This window comes from Orcinus orca, chromosome 19 (assembly GCF_937001465.1).
Source record: "Orcinus orca chromosome 19, mOrcOrc1.1, whole genome shotgun sequence".
Classification (NCBI taxonomy): Eukaryota; Metazoa; Chordata; class Mammalia; order Artiodactyla; family Delphinidae; genus Orcinus; species Orcinus orca.
Window position 1 is genome coordinate 4,808,520 of NC_064577.1, and position 16,952 is coordinate 4,825,471.

At 50.8% G+C, this 16,952-nt stretch overlaps 3 protein-coding genes across 5 annotated transcripts; 1 reads left to right on the forward strand and 2 right to left on the reverse strand.

The window, feature by feature from the left end:
* Positions 1–45: 45 nt before the first annotated feature.
* On the forward strand, positions 46–5,116 carry TMEM199 (transmembrane protein 199). 2 transcript variants are annotated; one of them, XM_033423399.2, is made up of 6 exons: positions 46–297; positions 2,064–2,137; positions 2,462–2,551; positions 3,064–3,106; positions 3,318–3,430; positions 3,730–5,116. In XM_033423399.2, exons 1-6 carry the CDS (start codon positions 87–89, stop codon positions 3,820–3,822), a joined length of 624 nt encoding a protein of 207 aa, XP_033279290.1. In that variant the 5' UTR covers positions 46–86; the 3' UTR covers positions 3,823–5,116. The 2 variants fall into 2 exon arrangements, with proteins under 2 accessions (XP_033279290.1, XP_004267190.1); XM_004267142.4 differs by having other exon boundaries at positions 47–297; positions 3,727–5,116.
* A 5,218-nt stretch (positions 5,117–10,334) lies between these two features.
* Positions 10,335–11,440, reverse strand: SEBOX (SEBOX homeobox). The gene is made up of 3 exons (XM_033423400.2): positions 11,410–11,440; positions 11,086–11,246; positions 10,335–10,913 (listed from the first exon to the last, which is right to left on the reverse strand). The coding sequence occupies exons 1-3, from the start codon at positions 11,438–11,440 to the stop codon at positions 10,533–10,535; spliced, it is 573 nt and encodes a 190-aa protein (XP_033279291.2). The 3' UTR covers positions 10,335–10,532.
* Positions 11,441–12,726: 1,286 nt separating this feature from the next.
* VTN (vitronectin) lies at positions 12,727–16,902 on the reverse strand. 2 transcript variants are annotated; one of them, XM_049701411.1, is made up of 10 exons: positions 16,652–16,902; positions 16,475–16,539; positions 15,511–15,634; positions 15,288–15,407; positions 14,864–15,211; positions 14,647–14,786; positions 14,231–14,387; positions 13,912–14,064; positions 13,149–13,499; positions 12,727–12,920 (listed from the first exon to the last, which is right to left on the reverse strand). In XM_049701411.1, exons 1-10 carry the CDS (start codon positions 16,755–16,757, stop codon positions 12,808–12,810), a joined length of 1,677 nt encoding a protein of 558 aa, XP_049557368.1. In that variant the 5' UTR covers positions 16,758–16,902; the 3' UTR covers positions 12,727–12,807. The 2 variants fall into 2 exon arrangements, with proteins under 2 accessions (XP_049557368.1, XP_004267189.2); XM_004267141.3 differs by having other exon boundaries at positions 16,475–16,775.
* Between the last annotated feature and the right edge of the window lie 50 nt (positions 16,903–16,952).

Below are 16,952 nucleotides of genomic sequence, written 5' to 3' on the forward strand. Positions count from 1 at the left end.
CCCCGCCCCGCGAGCTTCGCGCTCCTTCCGGCACAGGCGGCCGGAAGTCCCAGCCCGGGGTCACCTGACCTTAAAGTCGGCTAGTCATGGCGTCTTCCTTGTTAGTTGGCGAGCGACTTGTACGCGCTTTGAGCGCCGGCGGGGAGCTGGAGCCAGAGCAGCTGCCCGGGAAGCTGCGAGAAGAATTTGAGGCCGTGCTAGGGAAGAAGCACAAGGGCGGCGATCGTCCGGCTGGCCCCGCTCGCCTGGTTTCTTTCCGCCTGATCCGGGACCTGCATCAGTACCTGAGAGAAAGGGGTGAGCCCCAGTCTCCAGTCCAGAGTCGCCTCCTTTTTTCCAGAGTTTAGTCTCTCCTGAGGTCTTTTTTCCTACCTCTAGCATTTTTATGAGGGATGTATCTGTTGCGGATCCAAACTCGCGGCTTGCATTATTCCCAGCAAAGCCAATCTACTGAGGCAAGGTTGTGGTGAAGGAAAGTACAGTGTTCAATGCAGGGTGCCAAGCAAGGGAGTGGGAGACAAGCCTCAGATGCATTTCAGCTTGGTCTTTGAGTTAAGGGGTTTTCGTTTAAGGGAGAAGAACAAAGAGACTGGGAATAATCACTGTCATGTGACATTTCCTAATTGTCGTTTTGCGAGTCAGGATGTCTCTGATTAAGGATTCTCAGGCCAGGTGGTCCATGGCTCCGGCGTCTGTTAGCTTACCTTGCCCTGGAGAAACAACCTGAGTTTGCAGGTTTATGATGATATCTGTAACAGCACTTTTAGTACATTAAAGATGTTATCAGCAATAGCACTTTTAGTCATCTGACTCTGGTTCATTAGTATTGTTAGCAAAGGATTGAGGTTAGAGGGAACAAGAAAGGGAATAAAGTTTTGGATAGAGAGATTAATTATAAACTCATTAAGGGAACTCAATTTTAGGGGAACTGGGTTTCAAATCCATCACTCTCCTTCACCCATGGAATGATCATCTGGCCAGCCAAAGAGTCACCTCATAAACACTGGGGAGCCCACTCCCTTCATAATTTCCATGGGAATTCTTCGTGGATGACAAAATTTACTTGTGCAGTTTCTGTTCTCTTGAGTCTCCTCTTTACTTCCAGGCCCACTTAGGCCCACCAGACCCTTGAGGAAGTCCAAGTTCTAACCCAATACCACTGCACAGGTTCAGTTTCTTTCTTTTAAGCCACACTAAAAAACAACTTAGCATAGTGAGCTTGCCCTGTTTGGGAATCTGGATTTCTTAGCAAGAGTGCCAAATCTGATGGGTTTTTTTGTTTGTTTGTTTTGTTTTGTTTTGTTTTGGCTGCGCCGCTCAGCCTGTGGGATCTTAGCTCCCCAACCAGAGATTGAACCCGGGCCCTCAGCAGTGAAAGTGCGGAGTCCTAACCACTGGACCACCAGGGATTTCCCTAATGGGATTTTTTTGTTTGTTTTTGTTTTTAGATGTAGGATGATGGAAAAGTGTGTTGAAAGATCTGAACGGGGAGTAGCATATGAGTTCTAGACCTAACTCTGCTATTAACTCTTCTTGGAGAAGTCATTTCTCTTCCTTGGGCCTCAGTTCCCTGAACATGTAAAGGGGGGCAGTAGGACTAACTGACATGTGAGGTCTTTTGCCGGAATTAACAGCCTACCCAGAAGTGTGAAGGGTAATTCTTCAATTATTGGAACTGAAAAGGACCCTAGAGATCATCTAGTACAGTGTCCTGTGAGTATTTGCCACCACTACGCCTTAAACCTATTTAGGGCAAGTTCTGTTGTGGCCACGGAAATTACGTAACTTAAAGGCAAATATAAATGGCTTACATGTTATTGGCTGTGACATTGGTAGGGTAATTGAGAGCCAACAATTAAAGTCAGTATGTAGCACTAGGAGATACTTACATGGGATTGTCCTAGTTTCTTCCCAGTTGAAAATGATCCTGGAGATGAATTGGTATAGGCATGGCCATGTTTTATTTTGGTAGAAAGAACTGAAGAGCTAGACCCTTCTCTGATGTTAATCCTTCAACCTCAGCTCTATGCATCATTATGTTTGTGGAAATCTTTTTTTCCTAGGTTCCACACTATACCTTCATGAGCTCCTAGAAGGCAGTGAAATCTATCTCCCAGAGGTTGTGAAGCCTCCTCGGGTATGTAAGGGATATATTTGTGAGAGTGGGTGTTGGTTGAGTTGGGTTTACTCATGATACATCCAAATTTATGAATCAACATTTGGGCTCAAAAATTTGTCTTTTAAATCCTTGAATGCTGGGGTTGGGGAACCAGATATTGTCCTCCTAGTCTGACAGCTTGGAGAACTGAAATTTAAAAAAAAAAAAAATAGTTTCCAAAGCACTGGAGGCAGAACTGGTACGTGGGTCTTCTTAGTACTTTGTCGCCTGAGACTAGTGATTGTGACATGCTTTCTAGCAAGCTGGGAGTATCATTCTTCTCATTTGATTTTTCTGCCTCAGAACCCAGAGCTAGTTGCCCGTCTGGAGAAGATTAAGATACATCTGGCCAATGAGGAATATAAGCGGATCACCCGCAATGTCACCTGTCAGGTAAGGGCCCGCTCTTCAATACATGGACTGTGTAGCCCCTGAAAGCAGGGCCCTGCTCTGGGAAGAGGTACAAATGAAAGAAGCAACATGGAAACTTGGCTTGTGTACTATTAAGGGACCGTAGAAGCTCTGTGCTGCATACAAGCCAAATACAATTCCCAACTCATTTACTGAGTCTCTGGGCTCAGATGGTGACTGAGTCTTAAAGGTTATAGAGGGTGGGGATGAGCCTGGAGCCATTCTTCTGACGTGGCTCCGTCCTATTCTCTGTATGCTCCTGCCCCGGAGCAGGAGAGGGGTACATGGGTACTGGGAACCTATGTCTCTTCTCTGAGATGCTTGACCTGTGGTCCAGAGAAGAATCCAACTGGTCCCAGACAAAATCCATGGAGAAGGCAGAACTAATGTGTTGGGTAATAAAGAGGGCTGAGCCCAGACTGACAAATGAATACTTGCTGGGCTGCCTCTGAGCTGCTTCCATTCTGAAATCCTTTGCTTTTTCTTTTTCCCAGGATTCAAGGCATGGTGGAACCCTCAGTGACCTGGGAAAGCAAGGTGAGGTACTAGGAAATCAGGTTGCTAAAGCCTGTCCTGGGACTGGTCAGTCATGGCCCTGCTTCCCACTCCAGTGCTCTGGGTTTAAGCCTGAGCTATTCAGGCTTGCTGTTGGAGGGAAACCCAGCTGAGGGGGGAGGCAGCCATGAGATAAAAGGGCCTCTTGGAGGATGCTGACCTAACGGTTTCTTCCTTGGGCTCCTCCCCAAAGTGAGGTCAGTGAAGGCTCTGGTCATCACCATCTTTAACTTCATTGTCACGGTGGCAGCTGCCTTCGTCTGCACTTACCTTGGAAGCCAGTATATCTTCACAGAAATGACCTCGGTGAGTAGGTACTGGTCAGGGCAGGGTGCCCCAGGTGGGAGTGTTAGTGGGAAAGGGAGGACATATGTGAAAATGCCTTGAACAGGTTAGGTATATGTGATAAACAAGGGGGACATTAGATCCAGCCAACAGTCATAGAGGTAGGTAATAACCTCAAGAGAATCCAGATTCTCTTTTCTTTCCTTCCCCCCAACTTATGGGCTGGGTTGAGGTCCTCTCCATCCTTATTAGGTGCTAGAGGCTGCAGAGCTGGAAGCTGGCCTGCATCCCCTAAGCCTGGTTCTCTCACTTCCCAGCAGGTACTGGCAGCATTGATCGTGGCCTCTGTGGTGGGTCTGGCTGAGCTCTACATCATGGTGCGGGTGATGGAAGGTGAGCTGGGAGAGCTGTAACCGTGCTTCATCATCAAAGTCTGGAGACTCCAGGCTCCCAGCTGCCAATCACTGGTTCTCAGTCAACCCATCAGGCTCTCTGTACTCAGCTCCGGTTAGTCAGAGGGCCGAGCCAAGACCACCTGCTGTTCCTGCAGGGAGCCCCATCCTCTGTCAATTTACAGAGTGGGCAGTAGAGGAGACTCAGACAACGACTGGAAAGAACTGGTCTATCTGTACATTCTCCTGAACCCGGTGCCCATCTGCCTTCTACAGTCCATTCTGGGCATTGCTGGGGCTGGGTTTTTTTCTTCCATTGGAAGTAAAGAGAATCCAGGCCTTTCCAGAAGTAGACCGTACTGCCTTGAACTTGCCCAGGTGCAGAAACCAGTGGTCATCCTTGCTTCACACATCTTGATGCAGACCTGTAATTTAGATCAGAAGACTCCAAGAAAGCAGAAGGGATTCCCTTTCTTCAGTTTGTGCTGGAAGGGGAACCAATTAGAGGACATCAAATAAGAGAAAGCCGGGTGGTACAGGACGGTGGACTCAGAAGCAAGGCAGCTACGTTTTTGGAATCTTAGTTTCTGTTTTCATCTTCTTCCTTCTGCTTGCCTTGCTCAGATTTTCTATATGCTTCTGCCCGTCTCCACCACTCACCAGCCCTCCTTAAACCTCCCACCTTCCTATCACCCTTTGCTCTGCTTCCAAAAATGAAAACAGTTCAGATGGCAAAACAGTATGTTTGCTTTTAATTGCAAAACCCCTTGTGCTTGTTTGTATTTGTGGGGAGAGTATGCCTACTGTGAATTGTCTCAACTAATAAAGGGAGATATTATTGGTAGACAGGGGACTATTTTCAGATTTAACTACATGTATAATTATATAAATATGAGTATACACTTTATAATATATATGATATGTGTACATATTGTTATACATTAGCCTAATGTAGGTTATTTTATGTGGATTCTTAAACATGTTTGGATAGGTGCAAAACAATAGTATGTAAAAGTTCACAGTTGACTAATTGTTTTACATGATTGCTTTTTGTCTTCACAACAATCCTGGAGGTTGGAAAAGGAAGTGGTTTTAGGCCCCTTTTCCAGAAGGCAAAACTGAGGCTGAGAGAGGTCAAATGATCTACTTCGGTTCTTCCTCTGTTAAATGGAGCCAAAGACTCCTAGGTTGTCCTGAAGTCTCTATGTAATGTTAAACTTCTAAGAACTTAGATTAGTGGTGTATTGATAGAATCTGTATAAGACGTTTAGAAATTATAGCAGCATTATTATTTATCCAATAAATATTTATTGTATCCAGTGTATTCTTATTTCAAATCTCACAACAACACAAAAGCCCGAAGATTTCCATAGTTGTGAGAATTGGTCAGGGTCTGCTCCTAATGGTGGATTCTGTCTTTCCGTTTGTTCAGTGTATGAGCTCCCATGGTCTTCTTTTTTCCCAGGACACTATTCTGTTCTTAGAAATTATACACTCATTGGCTCAGTAGATGTTTCCTCTACAATATTGCCAATTTCTTGAATTATAGCAAGTCAGCCTCTCAGGGCAATATTCTGCATGAGAGAGAGGGAGGGCTTAGGCCCTTCTGTTACGCCTCGGATAACTTTATTGAGAAATCTTAGGATTTCTGTTGTTGATTGGAAGAAATGTCAACTGTGAGAAAAAATGCAGGTGGCGTTGTACAGTGTTTCTAGCAACCCAGACTGTTTAAGATTGAGTTAAAAAGCTACACTGAGTCACTCATTGCGCCTGATAAGCAAAGCCAAGCCAGATTTTTAGAATTCTTGTAGACTTCATCCCTTCTCAAGTGACTGGGTCTTGCAAATGGAAAGAACTTTAACCTTCAGACCAATATCTATGCTATGTGCTTAAAAAATCTATTTGAATTATTTGCTTTGGTCTGTATTCCATTCTCCACCTTTGACAATGAATATCTCTGGGGTATTGGGGCCGAGAACAGTAAGAAAAATGAGGGAAAAAATACACAGATTTTATTCTGAAACATATAAATCAGAACAGAGAACCAGGGACTTCCCTGATGGCGCAGTGGTTAGGAATCTGCCTGCCCTGCCAATGCAGGGGACACGGGTTCAAGCCCTGGTCTGGGAAGATCCCGCATGCCACAGAGCAACTAAGCCTGTGTACCACAACTATTGAGCCCACGTGCTGCAACTACAGAAGCCCATGTGCCTAGAGCCCGTGCTGCGCAACAAGAGAAGCCACCGCAATGAGAAGCCCGCGCACCGCAACGAAGAGTAGCCCCCACCCGCCGCAACTAGAGAAAGCCGGCACGTAGCAACAAAGACCCGACACAGCCAAAAATATAAATAAACAACAGAGAACCACAGAATTTTTAAATGCCACAAAAACTTAGATTAATTTTCCCAACGAAGCAATTCACAAAGACACTAATATTCAGGAGGATCACCTGGTCTGTCCAAGGCCACAGAGCTTATTAGAGCCAAGACTAGAACCCCTGGCTCTTCGCTGTCATGTCACCATTCTCCACACTTAACACTATTCAGTCTCTTCCTAAAGTTAGAAAATTGGTCAAATGAAAGTACATATGAAGTACTAACATGGAGTGGGAACTCATTCTCACCCTGTGCTTAATAATTGTTAGCTCTTTTTTTCTCTTCCTGACCTTCAGGAGTCTGAGGTTGAAGTATTCATTGTGTCTGATGCAGTTCCTAATTTTCTATATTCTCTCTCCTTTCTTTTACTTCATACTTAGGGTGCTCGAGGGAAGAGTGGAGAATACTGCCTATACTTTTGTGGGGTCACCATTAAGCTTTGGTACTAGGGAGCCTGACAACTCATGTGCCATGAGACGGACTTGGGGATTAAACTGATCATCACTTTGTCCTTTGGCTTTAGTCAGTAATATAGAACCATCCTCCATTTCAACTCTTCTTAGAGAAAACATTTCACACACTGACCTAAAGATATCTGCACAGTTATGATCTACATCAGGGATCAGCAAAAAGAGGTATTTAAAAAATATGTAGGGGGCTTCCCTGGTGGCGCAGTGGTTGGGAGTCCACCTGCTGATGCAGGGGACACGGGTTCGTGCCCTGGTCCGGGAAGATCCCACATGCCGCGGAGTGGATGGACCCGTGAGCCATGGCCGCTGAGCCTGCGCATCGGGAGCCTGTGCTCCGCAACGGGAGAGGCCACAACAGTGAGAGGCCCGCGTACCGCAAAAAAAAAAAAAAAAAAAGTAGGGACTTCCCTGCTGGCACAGTGGTTGGGAGTCTGCCTGCCAGTGCGGGGGACACGGGTTTGGGGCCTGGGCCCGGGGGGTCCCACGTGCGGCGGAGCGGCTACGCCCAGGCGCCACAACTACTGAGTCCGCGTGCCTGGAGCCCGTGCTCGGCAACAGGACACCGCAGTGAGAGACCCGCGCACCGCGGCGAGGAGTGACGCCCGCTTGCCGCAGCTAGAGAGGGCCCGCGCATAGCAACGAAGACCCAAGGCAGCCAAAAATAAATAAAAAAATAAATCAATTTATAAAAAAATAAAAATAAGTATCTAAAAAAGGCATACCAACAGCCCTTTTAGAAAGCAATTTATCTCAGCCATAAAAAAGAATGAAATAATGCCATTTGCAGCAACATGGATGGACCTAGAGATTATCATACTGAGTGAAAGTAAGTTAAAGATATCATATAATATCACTTATATGTGGAATCTAAATAATGATACAAATGAATTTATTTACAAAACAGAAACAGATTCCCAGACTTAGAAAACAAACTTACGGTTACCAAAGGGGAAAGAGTTGGGGGAGGGATAAATTAGGAGGTTGGGATTAACATATACACACTTCTTTATATAAAATAGATAAATCAACAAGGACTTACTGTGTACCACAGGGAACTATACTCAATATCTTGTAATAACCTATAATGGAAAATAGTCTGAAAAAGAATAGATATATCTATATGTATAACTGAATCACTTTGCTGTACACCTGAAACTAACACAACATTGTAAATCAACTATATTCTAGTATAAAATTAAAAAAAATTTTAAAGCACCAAAACCAAATAAATAAAATTCAATAGGACCCCCTAAAAAATAAATAAAAATAAAAGCTACCCACACAAAAAAGTGATTTATCAATATCTGTAAGTGATGTTTGTAATACATGCCAGTGTTCATCTCAGAGTTATGTCTAATAATAAAATTCTATATTGGAGGGAATTCCCTGGCAGTCCAGTGGTTAGGACTCTGCATTTCCATTGCAGGGAGCATGGGTTTGATCCTTGGTTGGGGAACTAAGATCTTGCAAGCCGTGTGGTGCAGCCCAAAAAAAAAAAGGGAAAGATGAAATTTGGTAATTTATCAACTCCAGGGTGAGAAGGGTGAGAGGCATTGAACTGGGCAGACATGAGCCTTCACTTCACAGGCAACATGGAGACATCATGGTTAGGACTTGGTGTTCCGTGGGACTGGATTCAATCCCTGGTTGGGGAACTAATATCTTGCAAGCTGAGCGGCGAGGCCAAAAAAAATAAAATTCTATATTGGATTCAACTTAAAAATCAGCAGTAAGATGATTAAGTAGATTATAGTAATAAATACATTTTAAAATAAAAATTATTATACAAAGATATTATTGTGCAAAATAAGTTGTTATAAAACCCTGAAACATGAGAGAGAAAAAAAAAGCTTACACTGAAGCTTTGTGGAGAGTCATGGCTGTACTTACCTGTGCTAAACTCCGTGGGCCGGGGGGCACACATATCCTCAAGTTTTCACAGCCACCATGTACCTGGATTCAGGTTGAAAGACTTCCAAATTTTAGATAAAGAGCAGACCTTTTTTTTTTTTTTTTTTCCAAGCAGTTTGTAGGACCTTAGTTCCCCGACCAGGGATCGAACCTGGGCCCACAGCAGTGAAAGGGCCAAGTCCTAACCACTGGACCGCCAGGGAATTCCCGTGGAGCAGGGCTTCTTAAATAGCTTCTGACCCAGGGCATCTTCTCAGGATGCCATTGGAGTCAATTCCCCACACACTCCTCTTTCTTGGGATGGCATCCTTACCTGACCCCAGCCCCCTACTCACAAGCCAATAGGTTTCTGTGGCATTAATATAGAGCTCCTTTATGGGCTGGCTTCTGAGACTAAAGCAGTCAAAGCCTTAGTGCCTGCTGAGGAAATGGCCATGGTGCAGGTGGCGTCCATCTGCAAAGGCAGAATGAGAAATAGGAATCAGGTGACCCGTCCTCTAGTTCTCATCCCAGAGAAGGGAACTCTGCTCTCAGCCCCAGCCACTCCCTCTGTTTCACTATACCGTGCTTTCTCCAGTGCAGTCTGGGTCCAGGGCTTCCCAAGGAGAAAGGGGAGTCCTTGGCAGGAGGCCAGAGGAGCAAGAAGTTTGGGACCTTCCCAGTTTCTCATGGCCCGCCGTAGGGGGAGTGAGCGGGAACTAGCGTGCGTTGAGAGCTTTTACTAAGTGTCACGCACCACGTGAAGCCCTTCACCTACATTATTGCTTCTTGTTCCCAACACAGAGAGGAGATGAGTATTATCATCCCCATTTTTCGGGTTCATAGGCTTTTGAAGAGTTCCAAGACTACACAGCAGGCAGGATTTGAATCCGGCACAGACCAACTGCAGATCCCAAGATTTTCTTCCTGAGGCAGAGCAGCTCCAGGAGTGGAGGCAGCTGGAGTGTCCTGGAACAAGTGGGACCGGGAGCAGGGGATGCAGCTGAGGCTCCCATCTCTCCAGGGTCTGTCAGCCAGAGCCCTAAGCCCTTCGATTAACTCTCCCTCTAACCAATCCCAGCAGAAGCCTGGGTAATACCTCCCACCCAGAATCTGCGGGGAACCTGGCCCTGTTTAGGGATTAGGTGATGGAGATAAATTTCAAAAGCAAACGGCCCCCGTCGTCCCAATTCATTTGCAGCACACAACAATCCAGATTAAGGTACAGAGTTTGGGTTTTATTTGGAGATTAGTTGGTATTACAGACGACAGTGATATCAAAACCCAATGCTACCACATGCACCACACCCACCCCATCCCGAAATCTGTCAGGTTGTCTCCGCAGCCCCAGGTCAGAGGGCAGCCAATCTGATATTTGTGAAAATTAAATAAACGTAAGCCCTGCGTTCCTATCTCTACTTTATTACTTTAATATCACTCCCTCTTCAGATCCATGGTTGTGATTAATTCATCCAGGTGGCAGGAGGACAGGAGAGGGGGCCCTGATCTGTTAAGGATTGATCCCTGCAGTCTAAAATGAGGATCGGCACTCTCCTAGCTCACTTGACAGTCAGTTAGGTAATGGCCCGAAGGGCCCTTGGGTGAGGGGCAGCTGCCCATTCTCCTTTAGAGGGGGGACGTGTTGTCAGCTGGCATGAGAAGAATTGGGGACCAGGCCTGGCAGGAAAAGTGGGAAACATGGGCTCCCACCTCATCCCTCTGTAAGGTACCTCCTGCCAAGATGATGGGCAGGTGTCCCTGGAGGGGCAGGTGCTGGGTAGCAGAAGCCAGGCCCTTGTCACTCCATAGCACCCGCATCTAGGCTGGCCTGGAGGACAGCGGAAGAGAGGGATCCCTGAGCTAATCTTTCTTCCCATAAGAGAACTCCCTGGTGTAAAAGGAGAGGGCAGGGGATCCGCTTCTGGTGTGTTCAGTCTTAAGGGGCAGGATGGGCTACAGGAGCCAGAGGAAGGGACTTGCAAGTTCTAGACCTAGATTAGGAGTGGTCCATGTTGGTGACAATTGCCGAGGCATAGATGAGGTCAGACAGGCTGCCCAGTGAGGTCTGGGGAGCAGCTCGCTCTGAAGAGACATGGACCCCTGAAGCCCCAGCCGGTCCCCATGGGGCCGTAGCTTTAGCCCCTACCCAGCCCTGCCCTGAACCCAAGCCAGGAGCTGGACAGGAGGCATGTCGACACACAGAGGCACACTGAGCTGTGCTGTTGGAGGGTGGAGGCTGGCCAAGGGTGCGGGGCTCCCAGGACTGCTGGATGGTGTCCGGAAGAGAAAGGGATCTCTGGGGAGGCTCGGGCCTGGGACTTAGGCCTCCTGGCTTCCTATTCTTGATTCTCTTGGCTCTGCGGTTCTGGAACCACACCTGGTAAGGAAAGAAGGAGTCTCTTCCGGTGCCAGCATCCCCTCCCCCCAGGTACAGGGAAAGCAGAACCTGGAGGCAGGATATCCAGAGAGAAGGGACTGTGACTCAAGCTTAGAAATCTGCTGTGTGAGAGCACCCTGACCCTGAGGTCAGGGGGAGGGGAACAGCTCACCTGTATCTTGGCCTCAGGAAGGCAGGTGACCCGGGCCAGGTGCTCACGGGTGCCGATGTCAGGGTAAGGCCGTGCTGCAAACACCCGCTCCAACTCCAGCAGCTGCCCTCTGCTGAAGGTAGTCCTCTTTCTCCGGTGGGGACCCAACCCACTGGCATGGCCTGCAGGCCAGGATGGGGGTCAAGTCAGGACTCCTTGCAAGAGCCTCCACTGCAGCATCAAAGCCAACAGACCCTGAAGCTCCTACTCCCCACCCCTCTTCAACCTTCCCCATCATACCTTCCCCACATCCTCGCCCTGCCCACCCTTTCCCCACCAGATCACCTGCAGGGGACGCGTCCACTGGACTGGCCATGGGGCCGGCACAGTTAGGAGCCCGATGGCCATGCCAAGGCTGTGCCCACACCTCTCCCCTCCGCGTGGAGTTTTATCCTGCTCAGAAGGCTGGCCCCGCCTCCAGGAGGCGGGAGGTTTAGCATCCAGCTCGAGGAGGGCTGAGAAGCCCCGGAGGAAAAGGGGGCTTGCAGGGGTATGGGTGGGGCAACCCTGTTCCTCTGGGGCTTCACAAAAGAAGCTGGCCCCAGCCCCCCTCCTCAAAGCTCAAACTCTGGCAGTCTGTGTCTGAAATCCTGTACTTTGTGAAAATCCTCCCAGGGCTCCATCCAGGAAGCCAACGAGATCCCTTTCTAGACGCTCCTCCTGGGGCTCTGGTGCTGGCTGCCTTGGGGGAGAGTGGGTGGAGTCCTATCCCACAACTGAGGATGGGGCTGGGGAAGCTGGACAGGATGAGAAGCCGGACAGCAGATGAGCGGCAGCCACCCTCCGCTCAGCAGGGCTGGGAGCAGATGTCGCCACCAGATCACCCTCAGTTCTGCTTTAGAGCTTTGCCTGCTCCTAGCCCTTTGTCCCTGGCCCTTCAAGAGCCCAGATGGACCTCCTACAGTCCGGGAACTTGGAACCGGAGGAGGTTCCACAAGTACATTTGAGGGGTTTTGAGAAAGATGTTTGTTTTTACAGTGTACTCATCGTTTGGAAGTCTTCTGGGCCACTTTTCTAAGAGAAATAGGTGCATTTGAATTTCCTTTCAGTTCCTGCCCTTCCTGTCTCTCCCGCCTCAGTGCTCTGCACCCCAGACCCAAGACAGAGACCTCAAAGGCCCATTATCATAGGGATAGGTTTGGGGGAGCACAGTGACCGCTTCCCCAGGGACCCAAGGGTCTGAGCTAACAGCACTTCAGGTCCAGGATGGGCAGAAAAGCTGAGCTGGAACCCACCACCTCCTGCGCCCCTGCCCCTTCCAAGACCATAGTCAATGACAAGGGGCAAAACAAACCCAGGGCTGGGTAGGGTAGCTTGGTGACTCCTGTCGTCCTCAGAGGGGTCCAAGCTCCTGCTTAGCTGCTGGTGGGTTGCTGGGGGCTGCTCCGTGTGCGAGGAAGGCTTTCTCTCACGAGGCTCTCCCAACCCACAGCTTTTCTGGCTCGTGGAGAGGGCCTGAGCCCAACACAGGGTGGACACAAAGAAGGATCTTCTCTGTCCCCTCCCCCAAGTCACACTGACTGCCCAAGTTCCCCTCTTTTACCCAGGCAGATCCCTGCCTCCTGCCTGTCCACCCCAGTCAGGACAGTAGTCTTAAACTCAGGGCCAAGGGATCTTTATTGAGCTGGGAGGAGGATGTTGGAGGAGGGAGCAGCAGAGGCCCAGCTGTTTGGACTCGGACTCCTACTCGTGGGCAGGGACTGGGCAGCCCAGCCAGTACTGGGCGATGGAGCGTGGGTAGGGAGGGATCACAGCATCCACTCGCCGCGTGCGAAGGTTCACTCGGTAGTACTTGTCTGGAAGAGAGGTTGGGAGAGGGTGCATGAGACCCTGCCTGGCCTTGCCCATCCTGCCCTAAGACCTGGGTCTCTCCTGGAAGGGTAAGTGAACATCCACAATGCACCAGAGGACTCCCGGCCTGGCATTTTGGAGTCACCACTCAAGGGCTGTGTTCAGCCCATGAGGACCAGGGACAGCAGGGATGACCCAGCTAGACCAGCTACAGGGCTGGCGAGGGCTCCCACCTCCTGAGAAGAAGTAGACGCTCTGGGTGGGCTCACAGGTGGCAGGCAAAAGCCAGTCCATCTCGTAGTTATCATAGTTATAGTCTCCCAGGCCCAACTCCTCACTGGAGAACCAGGACAGCCAGGTGGAGCGAGATTGCCGGTAGGAGTTCTGGCTGCGTCTCCGGCCACGGCCACGGCCATGGCGCGAGCGGTAGCGTTTACGATTGCGACGCGCAGACTTGGTCATCTTGGTCCGAGAGGAGCGGGGAGCTGAGCCTGAGATGTAGATGTGGCCAGCCATGGCCGCGTCCACTTGTCCAGGCAAACCATGCCAGTCCCGGCTGATGAACCTGGGCTTTCCAGCACCACCTGTGGCAAGGAAGGGGTTAATGGGGAGCCCTGGAGGTCAAGGACGGGCTATGCCTTGTCCAAGGACACACAGCAAGTTAATGGCAGAGCCCAGCATCCCAGCCTTCCGACTACCTGTTCGATACGCTTTCCCCTGGCCTCCCTCCACCATATCCCTCCCCGGTTGCCTCAGCTACAGCTCCTCCTTCTGCTGGCTGTGCTCTTGGCTGTGCTAGGCAAAGTCCAAGGTGTGGGGTCCGGGTGGAGGCAGGCCTCCCCTACAAAGGTCAACAGAAGCAAAGTCTGGCCTGAGCAAACAGCTTTTGACCGATAGATGCACAGTCACAGCCCCTCAGGCCAGCTCAGCCCTACCTCTACCCTGGGGGATCCCAGCCCTCTGGATGGGTACGCAAGAGTTGCCCTCCCTCTGTACCAGAGGAACTGCCCCAGAAGAGAAGTCTGAAGATGTCCTCCCAGCTGTCCCGCTGCAGCAGAGCAAAGTGTTCGAACACGGCCGACTGGGAGCTGCCTTCGCACTCCTCTTGGCTGGGCTGCTGCTGGAACTCGTACTCCCAGTACTGTCTCCCTGCGGAAGGGTGGCCATGAGCAAGGCTGGAAAGCCCAGAGGCTGCGGAAGTTAGGAGCTCCTGGCGAGGGGGGTGGGGATAATCTGAGGCCTGTCGCCAGCGAAGTTTAAAGAAGACCAAGACTGCTGCAGCGCGTGCGCACCCTGCCTCCCACCTCCCGAGTACCCTTGAAGAAGTAGACGCGCTCCCGGCCACTGTAGCTATGAGCGGGGAGGGCCAAGGCTGCGTCCACGTTGTCCGGAATGCCCCTGAAGCCTTCAGAGATGTTGCGGGGGAAATCGGGGTCCAGGACACCATCCTCAAAGCGCCAGTACTGACTACCCTGAGGGGTCGGGAAGGAGAAGAGGGTGAGGAGGCAGTTGGCTGTGCACAGAGGCAGAGTCCCCGCCCAAGGCGGCAGCCCTACTTCCAGGCTTGTCACCCAGGACCTGGAGCCTTGGGCTTCTGTGTCCTCACAGAGCCCCAGCCAGGGACCACAGGCCAGAATCCAGCCTTCTTGCCTACTTTGATCCTGGGCACAGCAGCCCTCATCCTCTGCCTAGATACGCTCGGCCCTGACCCACAGCCCCTGGGTCTGGCACCTTGAAGAGGTAGGTCTTCCCCTGACAGTTGATGCGGGTGAAGGCAGCATCAATGGGACCCTCGATGCCCCAGACATCGCGGATGAGCTTGGGGTACCCAGGCCTCACTGCCTTTTCATCCAGCTCATAGCAGTAGAGCCCTAGAGGGAGGGAGGCTGTGTGAGGGAGGATGCTCCTGGGGCAGACCCCTACCCCAATAACCTGCCCCTCAGATCACCTCGGAAGGCAAAGAGGGAACCATTCTTGAGGTCGGTGAAGGCGTCGAAGGGCTTCCCACTGCACTGCTCTTCCTCTGCTGGGGACTCGGAGATCCCTAGATTACCAGTCTCGGGCATGACGGTCCCCACTTCAGGCTCTGAGTTCTCCCGCCCAGGTCCTGGGGCTTCTTCCTCAGGGTTCAGAACAGGTGCCTGCTCAGTAGTCTCTTCAGGCTGGGCCTGCCGGACAAAGGTCTGGGTGGGGCCCTCTGGCTGTGCCTGGACGCTGGTATTGGATCTGGTCTCCTCGCGGTAGTCATGGAAGCTGTACTCGTCTTCTGGCAGAGTGAATACATCCCCACGAGTCACTGCAGGCAGGGAGGGTGGTAGTGAGTCTCCAGCTGCAGAGGGGACCCCAGGCCCGCCCAGCCACTCTGAACGCACCTTGGGGCTTGCACTCGACCACGTAGTCGGAGCAGCAGCTCTGGTAGTAAGAGCAGAGCTCGTCACACTGACACTTCCTGTCGGAGTTGAAGCCCTCAGTGCAGCGGCCCTTGCATGACTCTGTGGGGACGGGGTATCAGTTGGCACGGCCAGGCCCAGACCACCCTTGCCCACCCTTGCCCACCCTACATTGACCCAAATGGCCACCAACACCCTCCGGCACCTTGGTCAGCCAGAACCACCCACGCCAGCAGGGCCAGCATCAGAAGGGGCCTTGAGGATGCCATGGCGGGGCCTCCAGCCTCGAGCCTGGTGAAGTAGGTTCTCTGCGGTCTCTGCTCTGATGCCTGAGGAAGGGAGGGAGTGGCAAGACAAGGAGGAGGGGAACCAGAGGAGAGGAGCTGCCTTTTCTACTGCTCTGTTTGCTCAACCCCCAGCCCAGCCCCCAGTGACCCGACCCCAGAGGCTGTTGCAGCAGAGGGTCATGTTCCTGGAACTCCGGGCCTGGGAGAGCTGTGAATAGGATCCTTACCAAGCTCAGGGGCGTCTCTGAAGTGCACTAGCACAGTGAATCTGGAGGGCAGAAAGAAGTCCCACTCTGCCGTCACGGGCTGTGGGACCTTGGGGCAAACTGCTTTACCTGCCTTAGTTCTTTTTTTTGGGCGAAATGAGACTAATCATACTCGCCTCACAGGGTGTTGGGAGCTAAAGCAGACAAAATGCCCAACTCCTGGAGTAGCTCCAACTTCATTCTCCATTAGTGGTTATTGACCTGTGACCTGTTTGATCAGGCACATCCCTGGCTGGGTGGTTCACCCACCCCTTGTGTATTTAGGGCGGTGAAAGAGGGGGTAGGAGCTGGGGACACTTTTTTTATCATAAAAGAACAAAGTTTCATTTCTGGGTTCATCTCCAGGGTGCATTGATGTCCCCAAGCTGGTCTTCACAGCACGGTAAGTTGGGTGAATATTAACCCTTTGGACTGGATGTGATTCCTAAGTCTTCCACTAATTTACTGCTTCTCAGCAGGCCACTCCCTGACCCCACCCTCATCCTCCCCCATCGGTAACAAGTGGCCCAGTTCCCCACACTTCTAGGCTCCAGTGAGAAATAGGATCCCTCTACCTAGAAAATGCTCACTGGCACACAACGCCTGATTTTGTGCCCACTTTCAGGGGTTCACATACCTCTGGAAGTCCTCCCACCACCTGGAGGGAGTGATCCTCAGAGATTCCGATGCTTTTTTTCTGTTCTATAATCAGAGGGGAGTGTGACTTTGGAGAATCTTCTCCATGGACCTCAGTCGGTTCAGCTGTTAAATGGGAGCAGTAATTGCTACCTCGTAGGCACGATGTAAGACTTACTTGAGAAACAGGCATAAAGCGTCTCAAGCGTTGCTATTATGATTGCATTAACCACTAGTAGGGCAAAGGCACACTCAACCGTGTTGCCCTCACATTCCAGTGTCATCCCAGTGTCTCCAACGTAAAACCGAAGCAGTCCTTCCGCCTCCCACCTCCTTCCCCTGCCACCAGTAGAGGAGGCAGGGAACGTGACTAGGGGGAGAGGCCCGGCCAGCGTGTGGGCGTAGCTGGAGAAGACTTGGGAGTGGGGCTACGCAGGCGGCAAGGGAGGAGCCCCGCGAGACCGAGAGGCGGGGCGTCG